The 12,809-nt window shown below is 42.6% G+C and overlaps 1 protein-coding gene across 2 annotated transcripts in view; it reads right to left on the bottom strand.

Moving 5' to 3' along the window:
• The window catches only part of LOC132151643 (contactin-4-like), a 148,379-nt gene that overhangs the window by 45,732 nt on the left and 89,838 nt on the right, over nt 1–12,809 (bottom strand). For both annotated transcript variants that reach the window (XM_059559899.1, XM_059559898.1), the window contains exons 9-10: nt 10,581–10,710; nt 3,518–3,668 (exon numbers count right to left, since the gene is read on the bottom strand). In XM_059559899.1, coding sequence (XP_059415882.1) covers nt 3,518–3,668; nt 10,581–10,710 — 281 coding nt within the window. The remainder of the gene's footprint in view (nt 1–3,517; nt 3,669–10,580; nt 10,711–12,809) is intronic.

The following is a 12,809-nucleotide window of genomic DNA, read 5'->3' on the forward strand; positions in this document are numbered from 1 at the left end:
CATCCCTCCCTCCTTCCCTTTTGATCTCTCTCTTCTTCTCTCTGGCAGAAAAAAAGGCTGCTGCTATGAAGATGGATTACCCTGCTGGTGACATCGTCTCCTCTCCTTCTCTGCCATCAAGGAGAACTTGCACAATTACGCCAATTAATCTTACACAAAAGCAGCTCAAATGCACCCTTCTTTGATTAGGTTTAGCTCCCAGACAGGTGCATGAACTCAGCATGCATCCACATACACGCACAGACACACACACGCGCGCTAACATCCATTTGCATAAAACAATACATCTGATTATGAATTAGTCTCTAATGGCATTTCCACTTAATGAGAGTGGTGTCTTTATACCTGCTGCTGTTTACAAGGTTAGCGAGAGCTGACAGGGACGCAATATAAATAAGTGGAATAAAGCAAATCTTGAAGCCAACATGAAACCGCATTTGCAATCCTTTTATTTCACACGTGAGTCACATACACAAAAGCAAGATGGGACTTGATTTTATTAGACCTGTAAGTGGATTATAAAATAAGAAAATTCAATTTATGTATATATATATATATATATATATATATATATATATATATATATATATATATATATAGTACATATAATCGTGACATGAGTGTATTGTTACATTCCTAATATATATAGAAAGAGTGTAAACAAATACTCATGTGTAACAATACACTCATGTCATGATTCAGTACTGATCGATACTCTCACAACACTTAAGAGTGAATTATTTTTTTTAATTATTACTAATAACAGTAATATGATAAACAGGTAATAAAAGCACCAGTTCATGTATCATATATAAATATTCATGATTTTGTTTAGATAAAAATTCAGAATTATAGTTTGCATGCATATGCTCGCTTGTCTCTCATTAAATACATTTGAGAAGTTTTAAATATTGTATTATATTAATGTATTTTATTTTTAATTTATTAACAATAATTTTGGAATCTAAAACGTGTGAGCTTTCAGGTTTACCATATTTTAATGCACTCTTTGTATGTTTCTTTATTATTGTTTATATGTGAATAAAATGAAATCTCAACATAAAGTCTAAACGTTCTTTTTTGTGTGAGTGTGAACTTTACACGATACATATATTTGCTATCCACAATATACTTTGTTTCATTTTTTCTATTGTGATACATTGTAACATAATATATTGCAACACCTCTAATATGTATATACTTTTTATGTAACCTAATTTCAAGCTATAAATGATTTAAAGTGATAGGAGAAAGAACTTTAATTTTAAAAAGTACTTTCTTTGAGAAAGTTACTTTAATACTTTGATGTGCTTAATGAAGCTTGTTCCTCACTGGCCACAATACAACCTGGGACACGTACATGCAAACTTGTGATTCATCCATTTTTCTTTTTAATTACCTCCGTGTCAAAGATAGGTGAAGAGGTCTATGTGGAAAACCATTTCCTATCAAAAGCAAAAAAGAACATTATTTTGTTCTAAACCACAAAGAAGGGCCAAATGGCATTAAAAAATAATTTTCTGGTTTTACATTAATAAATGCATTAAAAAATAAAGTCATTGACTTATTTTTTATTTTTTCCTGACTGCACAGGCAAAGTGGCAAGATTCATTATTTAAATATCTTGTAAGATATGTATGATGTCTTTTTTATTATTATTCTTTAGAGTCAAAATGCAACGGCTTCAACAGAAAAACACCCTTTTTGGCACCTAAATAGGCTCTTTAAAATTCAAATAAGGCTCCACCAAAAGAAAACAAGCACTGCCTAACACAATATTTATAGCAAATAAAGCACTGCAAAGACTATTATCTAAAGTTATAAGGTTTAGGATGTTTTTTTTGTCCCAGGCAGGACAATAATAAAAAAACAAATGTTCCATGATAAGAACAAGAAAGAGCAGCTCCAAAATGTATTTGGACACTTAAGCCACACTTAAATTGTCTAAATTTCACTGCATTAGACAAAAATATCAGGTATTTGTTCTGGACAATTCTTTCTAATAACTTTATTTACGAAGCCAGTGGCCAGCAATTAAGTGTGACAACCATTAAGTAGCCAAATGCTTTTGTTTTATCTTTTCAAATCTAAAAAAATTATTTGTTGTATAAATAAATTGTTTTGCTTGAAAAGGATGCATATTCTATCCTTCCTAAAAATATATGCAACATATTTTCACATTTTAAATGTGTTTAAATGTGTTTACGGTAACAATTTATCTTATCTATAACCATAAGCAGGGCACAAGATTCCCTCAAATTAAACCATAACAAACTAGACAACACATATTCTCTATGTTCAAATTTGTTTGTGAATAAAATTCCTGAATTTAATGTTTAAAAGAATAAAAAAGAGATGCCATCAAACTGAAAAGGACAAAGACGTCACATGGCAAATCAATTTCCTGCCTTGACTCTTCAAGGTAGACATCAAGAAATTCATCGGCTTTGCTGTCCTCTCACACAGGACAACTCAAGGACATTGGCAGCGTAACCCTTATGCAAACAGCCCGCCACTCTGTTTGATGAGCACCAACACCAAATTTGTATATGTTAACGATGGGCAAGCGTGGTGTGCTCACTCACCGATGCATACACAAACACACGCAGACGCGCTGAACTTTTCCTCTTCCAGTGCGATCAAACGCAAAGTCTTTGGGTCGGTGACATACTGCACTTGTATCAAGCTGTGTCTGGCTGCCACTCTATAGCTGAGACAGGGACATATGCTTGTTGATAAAGGCTGGTCTGGCAAGGACGCTGACCTCCTACTAAGTGTGCAGAGAAGTTGATTAACACCCTGCCTTCGCTCGGGAGGGGACACCACTGGTCACCTGATAAACCTGCAGAGTCCAGTTATGAGCAACTGTGTGATCCGGAGCTGTTAATAAGAACATCAGGCTTCATTTGAATAATCGAGAGTGCTCCCTGATTTCTACATGAAATGTGCATCTTTTTTTGGGTCAAATTGTAGTGCGAATATACAGTGGATACAAATATATGTCAGTTTATAATTAGAAATAAATGCCTTTAGAGTATTTCAGGACATTATAGCCCTGCTGAAAATAAGTATAGACCAGTTTGAGATAGTTAGACTTTTCCGTTTTGCTGGTTTTAGACATGAACTGATAGAATGAAAGAAAAAAGTAAAATAGAATGAAAAAAAGAGTAAAGAGCAGTTGAAACTGAAACACAAATCTCACTAGAGACATATTGTTGCCACCCTTAGCAGAGACATGCTGAGACATGCTTTTTCCACAGGCAGAGATGAATGGCCAAAGTCAGTGGCAGTGCTTTGTTGCTGTGGATAACAGAAATGACTTGACAAAGACATAATATCAAAAACCAGATCTGGAGCACATCCGCAGTATTGTGGGCTCATCATCCTACAGTCCTGTTGACTGGTTCTGAATCAGAATGGAAAAGCTCTGGTTCTGCTGCATTATATAAAAACACTGAAACAGAGGAAAGGATCCGCAGATATGACTAATGACATCTGAGTGGGATAAGAGAGTTACCTGCTGCTTTCTCGGAGGGCGTCGTTGCCTTTGCGCCAGGAGATTGTGCCTCGAGGAGACATCTTGGGCTTGCATTCAATGAGAACATCGCCGCCTTCTTTGACTAAAGTGTGGCTCTTCAGCTGATTTTGGAAGAAATCAGGAGCGACAGCTGAAACAGAAGACAAGTTTTAGATTTTATTGAGAGCATACGTCATCAGAAACCACAGAAGAAGAAAAAAACAGATTAATCTCGATGTTTCTTGCAGCTATTTTTAATTACATACAAATAAAGGAATGTTTTGGGATCAAAACAAGTAAAATGACATGTAAAGTGGCATGACAAAATTCCCTTTTAGGAGATATACACAATTAAAATGTATTTTCTTTCTATTAAAAAATTATAATGATACATATATAAACAAAATTATATAATGTCCAACCATACTAACCAAACAAGTCCAACCATAAACTTATTTCAAAAGGAATTTAATCACCACAGGAAAGAAACATATGGAAAGTTCCTCTTCAGGAACTCGAGCTGCGTCGAGAACGAATGGGGAACGCGTCCAGCGTGACGTCTCTGAAAAACGTGAATAAACAGTACAATGGAAGGGCAAGACGTCATAGGCGGGTGACGTCAGAGACCAGGAAGCATAAAAGCATGAGCGGCGAAGCCATTAATCAGCCTTGTGTCTTCAGCAAGCACTCTGTGTGTGTGTCAGTCGCTATCTGTTTGTGAGTCTTATTTAGTGTCGTTTGTGCACTGATAAACTCCATTGTCAAAGCTTCAATAAAGAGAAGTTTAGGGTGAGAGCAGGCAACGTTCAGTCTATGTGTTTTCCCTGCCAAAGAAAAAAAAAAAAAAAAAAGGGTAGGGACACACGCAGCTCGTGTGTTGTCTGCTTGAGAGTGAAGCGCGCAGTGTCAGCTCTCGAGGAAGTTGACGGCTGCGATGCGAGCCTTTGCTTCACTCTCAGAAGGCTCTCTTTGAGGAGAGAGCTTTCACTGGTGTTTCTCACGGTGCCAGCCCCGCTTTCGGCGAGGCGGAGCGGTGGTTGTGCTCGCGGGATTCGCGTTCGGATCTGCTGGAAGGAATGTAAGACGGGCAAGTCCCTATCTTCTTTCTTAGCCACCAGATCCGGCACCCGCTCTCGGTGGTCGGAAGCCCGCGTTTGCGGTACTTTCTCCCCGATGAGAGGGCGCGACGTGCTGCCTGTCGTTTTCTGAGTAGATTGATGTGGAAAGGCGTCGATGAGCTCGCCAGTTGCACAAGCACCAGTCACACAAGCATATTATGCCTAATATTAACATAAGCAGCATTAATGAAGAGTGGTCAGCTCTCGGGGGCTGATTGTGCTTTTCTCACTGTTAAGCGCTCCGCTCTCGCCGGGCACGCTCCGAGGAGTGTGTCCGTGCATGTGATCTTGCGGTTGCGGTCTGGCTGGTGCTGAGGCATGGCGGCGACCGCGATAGCGGGAATCGCACATGATCTGGCGAAAGGGTTGGAGAAGGCTCGTCCTATCTCCACCCGTGTTCACTAGATCTAGAGCTCGTTCTCGAGGCTTGGAAACCAGCGCTGTTGTTTCTTCGACCTCTGAGACAGCTCGCTGCTGCTGCTGCATGCTCTCTCGCCAGGCACGCTCCGAGGAGTGTGTCCGTGCATGTGATCTTGCAGTTGCGGTCGCGCTGTTGCTGAGGCACGGCGGCGACCACGATAGCGGGAATCGCACATGATCTGGCGAATGGGTTGGAGACGGCTCGTCCTATCTCCACCCGTGTTCGCTAGAACTAGAGCTCGTTCTTGAGGCTTGGAAACCAGCGCTGCGGTTTCTTCGCCTTCTGAGACAGCTCGCTGCAGCATCCATCTTTCTCTGAGGAGATTGATGTTGTTTGTGTGACTGAGTAGCATAAAATAATATATATATATATATATATATAAAGACATGCACGCTGCCGAGGCGTGTATTACATTGTTTCATTTTTATGTGAGTTTTTCTACACCAGACCGTGTTGACTAGTCTGGTTGCTGACTACATTTAATTCTAAGTAATAAAATTACATATTTATCTGACTATGTGAAGTTAGATGTACAGGGGCTCTAGGGATGTGATTTCTTGTGTGAGAACACGTGTGTACCGCTCTTCCTCTGAGGAGGTTGAGGTGGTCAGGGGCTGCTGGGCGGAGCAGTCCCAACCGTGTTCCAGCCCCTCGTGCCTGGGGTGTCACATTTGTACTCTGCAGACGCTAGAGTCAAAGTGGCACTCCCAGGCCGAAGGCTTCTAGTGGAAAGCAGTTCTACGGTCCGTTGTTTTCGCTGGATAGCCTTCATCATAACGTCCTGATGCCCAGGCCTAGGACGTTTTGAGGGCCAGCTTCCTCTGGGGAAGAGTGGTGTACACCGCATTACATGGTGCCCGTCTCATCTCAGTGCCCTTAGGAGATCGTTCTGCCAACCCTGCCGGTGTTCCAGGGCGCAGCGATCTCCGGCGAGCGCTTCTCTCAGTTACCGCCCGGAAACGTAGCGGTGCTGAGAGGCTCGCTACCTCTACGGAGGTCTCTAGAGCAGCTAGTATGGTCGTCCCCTGCCGGTCCACCGCTTCAGGGCACTGAGCTAGTGGCTCTAGGTGCACCAGAGGCCAGTCTCGCGAGACTGGTTCCCTTAGGAGGTCACATGGCGGTGTGGGAGCCCCTGCCAAGTGTACTTCACGGGGTCCTGCCCCGAACAGGCTCTGGTCTAGTCTTCCTAGCAGACGATGTGGGTCTGAGGACCGTCGTTTTTAGGAGACTTCAGCTACGAGAGTCCTGATGCTGCGGCTCAGGACCTCGGAGGGCAGGCCCCTCTGGGGAAGAGCGGTGTACACCGCATACCACGGTGCCCGTCTCTCCTCAGTGCCCTCAGGAGATCCCTGCCGGTGTTCCAGGATGCAGCGGTCTCCAGTGAGCGCTACTCTCAGTTACCGCCCGGAAACGTAGCGGTGCTAAGAGGCTCGCGACCTCCTGGGAGGTTTCCAGAGCAGCTAGTTCGGCCATCACCTGCCGGTGCGCCGCTTCAGGGCATCGAGCTAATTGCTCTGATGCCACCAGAGATCAGTCTTGAGAGGCTGATTCCCCTAGTAGACTATTTTGCAGCGTGAAAACTACTGCCAAATGTGTCTCAGTGGGTCCTGCACACTGTAGTGAGAGGCCACAGAATCCAGTTCTGGTGGGCCCCAAGCAGGCTCTGGTAGTGGAACAGAAATAGACTCTCTCTGAGTCCGGGTCCTACAGCCGGTACTTCACTGTTCCGAGGAAGGATGAGGTGTTGTGTCCTTTTCTAGATCTGTGCTTTTTGAACCTCTCAGTCAGGGGACTGAAGTTTAGCATGCCTGCACAGGCAAAGTCCGAGGACTGGTGTGTCACGATCTATCAAAAGATGCACTTATCTCCATCCTTCTTCATCGGAAGTTCCTGAGGTTTGCTTTTGGGGGCAAAAGCCTACCAATACCAATCTTCCACTGGCCTTGCACTCTTACCTCACACTTTCACGACTCAACCACATTGACGATTGGTTGATATCACCTCAATCTGAGCAGATGACGGTTCGGCACCGAGGTGTCATTCTCGCTCACATGAAAGAGCTGGGGTTAAGACTTAACGCCAAGAAAAGTGTGCTTTCTCCAGTTCAGAGAACCACTTATCTGGGCATGATGTGGGATTCGACCACGATGCAGGCATGTATGTCACCTGCTCGGATCGAGTCGATCCTCACTGCAGTCGCGAGAGTGAGAGAAGGTCGGTCACTCACTGTCAAGCAAGTCACGGAGATTGCTGGGTCTGATGGCAGCTGCGTCCAACGTGAATACTATTGGCCAGCTGTACATGAGACCCCTACAGTGGTGGCTCAAGACCAAGGGGTTCTCCCTGAGGGCAAACCCACTTTGCATGCTAAAGGTCACGCGGCGCTGCCTACGTGCCTTAGATATGTGGAGGAAGCCTTGGTTCTTGTCCCAGGGCCCGATGCTGGGAGCTCCTTGTCGCCGCGTGATGCTAGCGACTGACGCGTCCCTCATCGGCTGGGGTGCGGTCATGAGTGGCCACCCTGCCCATGGTCTGTGGAGTGGTCACCATCTGACATGTCACATCAACTGCCTGGAGATGCTGGCCGTGCTTCGTGCATTTTCTCCTAGACCTAAGAGGTCACCATGTGTTGGTGCGCACCGACAAAACAGCGGTGGTCTCTTACATCCACCACCAAGGAGGTCTGCACTCACGCCGTTTATACAACTAGCGTACCAGATCCTTGTATGGGCCCAGGACGAATTCCTCTCGCTCAGAGCAGTTCACATTCCTGGGCATCTTAAAATGGGAGCAGACATCCTTTTGAGGCAGGGGCCGAGGCCCGGGAATGGCGGCTTCACACTGAGGTGATGAAGCAGAGTTGGAGATGTTGGCCAGACTCTGTTTGCGACTCGAGAGATATCGCACTGTCCCCTCTGGCTTCCTCTGACTCATCCAGCTCCACTGGGGTGCAGACATGGCCGAGGCTTCATCTGTACATTTTTCCCCTGATTGCTCTGCTCTCGGGAGTTCTGGAGAGAGTGCGCCGGGACGGAGTCCTGCTGTTAGTAGCCCCGTTCTGGACGGGCCGGGTATGGTTCCTGGGCCTGATTTCTCTTTTTGACGGCACTCCATGGGAGGTTCCCGTCAGAAGAGATCTCCTCTCGCAGGCGGAGGGTGCGCCCCCGCATGGAGCTTAGAGGCTGTAGGTGTTGTCTCTGAGGAAGCACAACTCTTAGCTCCGGTCTCTCAACCGAGGTTGTAAGACCGTTCTCCAATGAGGAAACTGTATGCCTTGAAGTGGAAGCTTTTCACTTCTTGGTGCGGAGACCACCAGCTCGACCCAGTTAACTGCCCGGATGGTAAAGTGCTGGAGTTCCTTCAGGCTCTCCGCAGGGTTGACCCACTCCACCCTGAAGGTCTACGTGGCGGCCATGGTGGCCTACCGCGCCCCTCTCGGTGGCCAGTCAGTGGGCAGAAACCCTCTGTTTACATGTTTCCTCCATGGTGCGCTGAGGCTGAGGCCTCCGGCCAGAAGAAGCTTATGCTAAGCGGTGATCAGGATGTTATCCTAAGCCTCGAGTCCTCTGATCTCCCCTCTCCTGGGGGTCAAGACTCACTCCTTCTGAAGTTTGGCCATTGGACGGGTTGTCCCCGAATTCTGTCAGGCTCCTTCTCTTGCTTTAGCTGTGCTCTTCCACACTAGGCAGAGATTTGAAAGTCTGGCGGCGTGGGCATTCTCGTTCCCCATTCGTTCTCGACGCAGCTCGAGTTCCTGAAGAGGAACGTCTAAGGTTACGTATGTAACCCTGGTTCCTTGAAGGAACGAGACACTGCGTCGCAGTGCCACACTTCCGGCATCTCTGGCCGGCGCTTGCTTCATCCTTTGAGGCTGATTAACGGCTTCGCCGCTCATGCTTTTATGCTTCCTGGTCTCTGACGTCACCCGCCTATGACGTCTCGCCCTTCCATTGGACTGATTATACACGATATTCAGAGACGTCACGCTGGACGCGTTCCCCATTCGTTCTCGACGCAGCGTCTCATTCCTTCGAGGAACCAGGGTTACATACGTAACCTTAGACGTTATTTCTGCTATGGAATAAAAAAAAAGAAGTAATTATCACTCTCACAATTCTGAGTTTCTTAATCTCATAATAGAAATAGAAATAGATTTTTTTTTTCTCTGAGATATAAACTCACAATTCTGATTCTTATTCTCGCACTCTGAGTTTATATCTAACAACTTTGATAAAGAAATGCGAGTTTATATCTTAGAAAAAAAAACGTTAACTTGAATTTTGAGATGTTAACTCTAAATTATTTTAAGAAAAGTCTGAATGGAGGGATATAAACATGCCACTGTGAGAGAAAAGTCAGAATTGGGATATGAAAATTGCCAAATACCTAATTTATTTTTTGAATCCATCGCAGAAATAAGCTTCCATAGAAACCAGCACTCACTGACAATTTAAATGGCTCTTCTAATTATGTCAATCTCAGTTAACTTTAAAAACAGCCTGATCTGATCACTAGTGATGTTACTGCGCATGTAGTATAGGCTGAAAACCTCAGAGTTGTGGCATACCGTGTGGCATTATTTTCTGTCCTATATCCTATTATGGCAATAAATAAAATACACACCAAGAACCGTATAAATATTTAACAACAATAATATTTAACAACCGAAGACCATCATGCATCAGGCCAATTTTTCCATTCATATTTGATCATAATTACAGGTATGCAGACGTGAGGATTAAGCACTATTCAGAGCACATCCTCTCTAATCACTGTACTTCAAAGGAAGACATGTGTACGTGGGTACGAACGATGTAGAACCAGAGATGGCAGAGCAGAGGCTCAGCGTATGTGACACACTTTAATTATCACACGCTCCTTTTCTCTGCTAAGAAAAACAAAGGGAAAATGTCATGTCCTTTCCTCTTCCTTTTCCACGTTCCCCACTCAAATGAGTTTTTATTATGATAATTTCTCCGGGCTTTACAATCTTCACACTCCGTCTTTTAAAAGGCACTTCAATTATTTTATCTGCGCGAGGGACTGACAAATATTCTCCTGTGAGTTCAGTTTCTTGGCCACTTTGGCGGCTGAATTTTTATGGCAAAACTATAAACAAAGAAAGACGTGGGTGAATAGAATGTGGATGTGGACGGCAAGTAAACACAGCTCTGCAGTGTAATGATACTGGCCATGACAATCGCAATCCAAATTTAATATGCAGAAACCTTTTGCATAAGTCATTTGTAGTTTGACTTCTTGAACAAATGCAAACACTGCAGGGCAACATAAAACTTTTTGACAGAAAATCACCTCCGAGTGAGAAGGAAATGCCTACTTGTACACGCCATGAATGATATTACACATCTAATTACATTATACAAATCATAAGTGGCCATTATTAGGAGCATATAGTTGAGTTAAAGAGTGTAAGCTATATTAATACAGTCATTATTTTGTGCTTTGTCAATTTACAAACCACACTAATATTTCAGTCAAATGCAATAAACCAGGTTTCACTTACCGATAACTCTGAGTTCAGCATTGGAGTACACTTCTCCATACTTGTTCCCAGCCACACACTGGTACATTCCAATATCGGAGAGCGCCAGGCGAGTGATGGACAGGGCGCCATTAATGACCTGCACCCTCTCCTGTGGAAAACAGGATATCTCCATTAAGAGTCTTTTACTGAGATTGCTAATCTGCATAAAAGCACAACGTGTCTGGGAAGGTAAATTATGCCTGGAGTTTGATGGAAACTATCATAAATCTGAGTGTTCATTACTAATGGGAGACACTGCATAGGGAGACTGCTCAAAAATGATGGCAATAAATCTGTATGTTTATGAAATGGAAAAAAGCCCTGGTTTGTTTACTTCTTAACCAGTGCTCAAGCCTCTGTATTCCACGGACAAGCTGATGGGAGCCTGGATGATGCCTGCCATTATAAACAAGCTGGGCTAATATTTTAAATCTGACAGCTTTATACTATTTCTAATATGTGATGGAATGTATTCTGCATGTCTTGATAAATATAGTGTATAAAACAACATAAAATAGGAAAGACATCTTAAAACACCAGGACACTGCAATAAAATCCATATATATACTGTGTTAATAAATAAATATATAAACCTTCAGTCTTAGTCACCTTGAGAGTATTTAGTTTCCTCCTCATGTTTCCATGCAACAGACATAAACAACATTTTAAAGGCTCAAAAAAAAGACAGGTTCATATTTAAAAGTGGCATGAAAAGTGGCAGAACAGTCTCTGTTGTGGCTTAGAGTGTATTCTGTCCATTCATATTTTACACTTTGCCCTTTATGCTTCGTATGTAACAGTTCACCCAAACAGTTCACAACAATGCAGCATGAATGTGAATATGGTATTTCTTTCATATAATATCAAGTAACTTGCATGTTGTCTGTTTTTTATCTGCCAAAAAAAAAAAAAAAAAAGAATCAAACAAACTGTTAGAGTAAAAGATAACATGACTAAAAAAAGTCATGTTGTTTGTTCATGAATGATTCAGTTTTTTGAATGAATCACTGAGCGAAAGATTCCAGATTCATAAAGACATTCATACCTTTAGCTCCTGAATTAATCAGTTTAAAAAATAATTGAATGTCTAGTACACATAAATGTTAATTATGGGGGAAATAAGCAATTAGGTTTTCATTTTAAATTCAGAAGTTCAACAACATATAAAACCAATATTTGTAAAATGTGTTCATACTGTATACAAATGTTTTACCAAATTTGTAAATGTTTTATTTTATTTTTGTATTATTTTCTTATTTCATTATTAATTTATAACTTTTCTATTTATTTCTATGACTTGATTTGATTTGATTTGGTGCATTTAGACCACATAAAACCCATACTATTTCTGTCATTAATTCATTGGAGTGGCATGGGAATAAATTTTTTAAGTATTTATTTATTAATATCCTTTAATGTCAGTAAAGGTTTTACTGTAGTCACAACATATAAAACAGCAGTTGGTCCTCGGGATAATCTGTGCTTGAATGAGATATGTGTTGATGGTTTAGTTTGAAATGTAGAGAAGGAGGACATATGCATAATATGGGACAAATAAGCCTGCACAGAAAGTGGCGGGACCTGAGGGAGGGGACCATCTGGACGGCTGCACTGAAATGCTGTGATTGGCAATGTCACTGCTCGAAATCCATCGGGTCAGGACATAAACCGCAATGCATGACTACAGTTGCAGCAAATCTCATCCTGATATGAAGTGCATGTTCATGGCTGCATGGACATTTTCATTTCCTAAGTCTTGATTTAAATCTACACCTTTGAAAAGACGATAATGTCTCCCTTCGTTCAAAACACTGTTCATGTTAGGCCTCATTACCAGTTTGTAGCTGTTATGAACACTGCGTTTTATATTATGTGGTACATTTTAAATCAAACTACTACAAATATAAGCTATGTTCTGTGGAAGCAGTATGAGCTGGTATCAAAAAAGCACAATGATACGGGTGAACAAGATCATTGACACATTTATTACTAGATTAGCCAAGACACGGTATGCGCCTCATATCATATTTCCTTCTCTCAGCGACTGGAGCGTCACAATGATTTACAAAGAAGAGGTTTTCAGCTGGTCACCTTAGCAATGCTGCATTCCAATAAGGCAGAAAGAACATGAAAGGTCCCCATTGATTAAGCCCAGTGAAAATATAACAAATGGTATAAGTCAACAACCCATGCTTTTGTTACATCAAT

Source organism: Carassius carassius, chromosome 10 (assembly GCF_963082965.1).
Source record: "Carassius carassius chromosome 10, fCarCar2.1, whole genome shotgun sequence".
NCBI classification, from domain to species: Eukaryota; Metazoa; Chordata; class Actinopteri; order Cypriniformes; family Cyprinidae; genus Carassius; species Carassius carassius.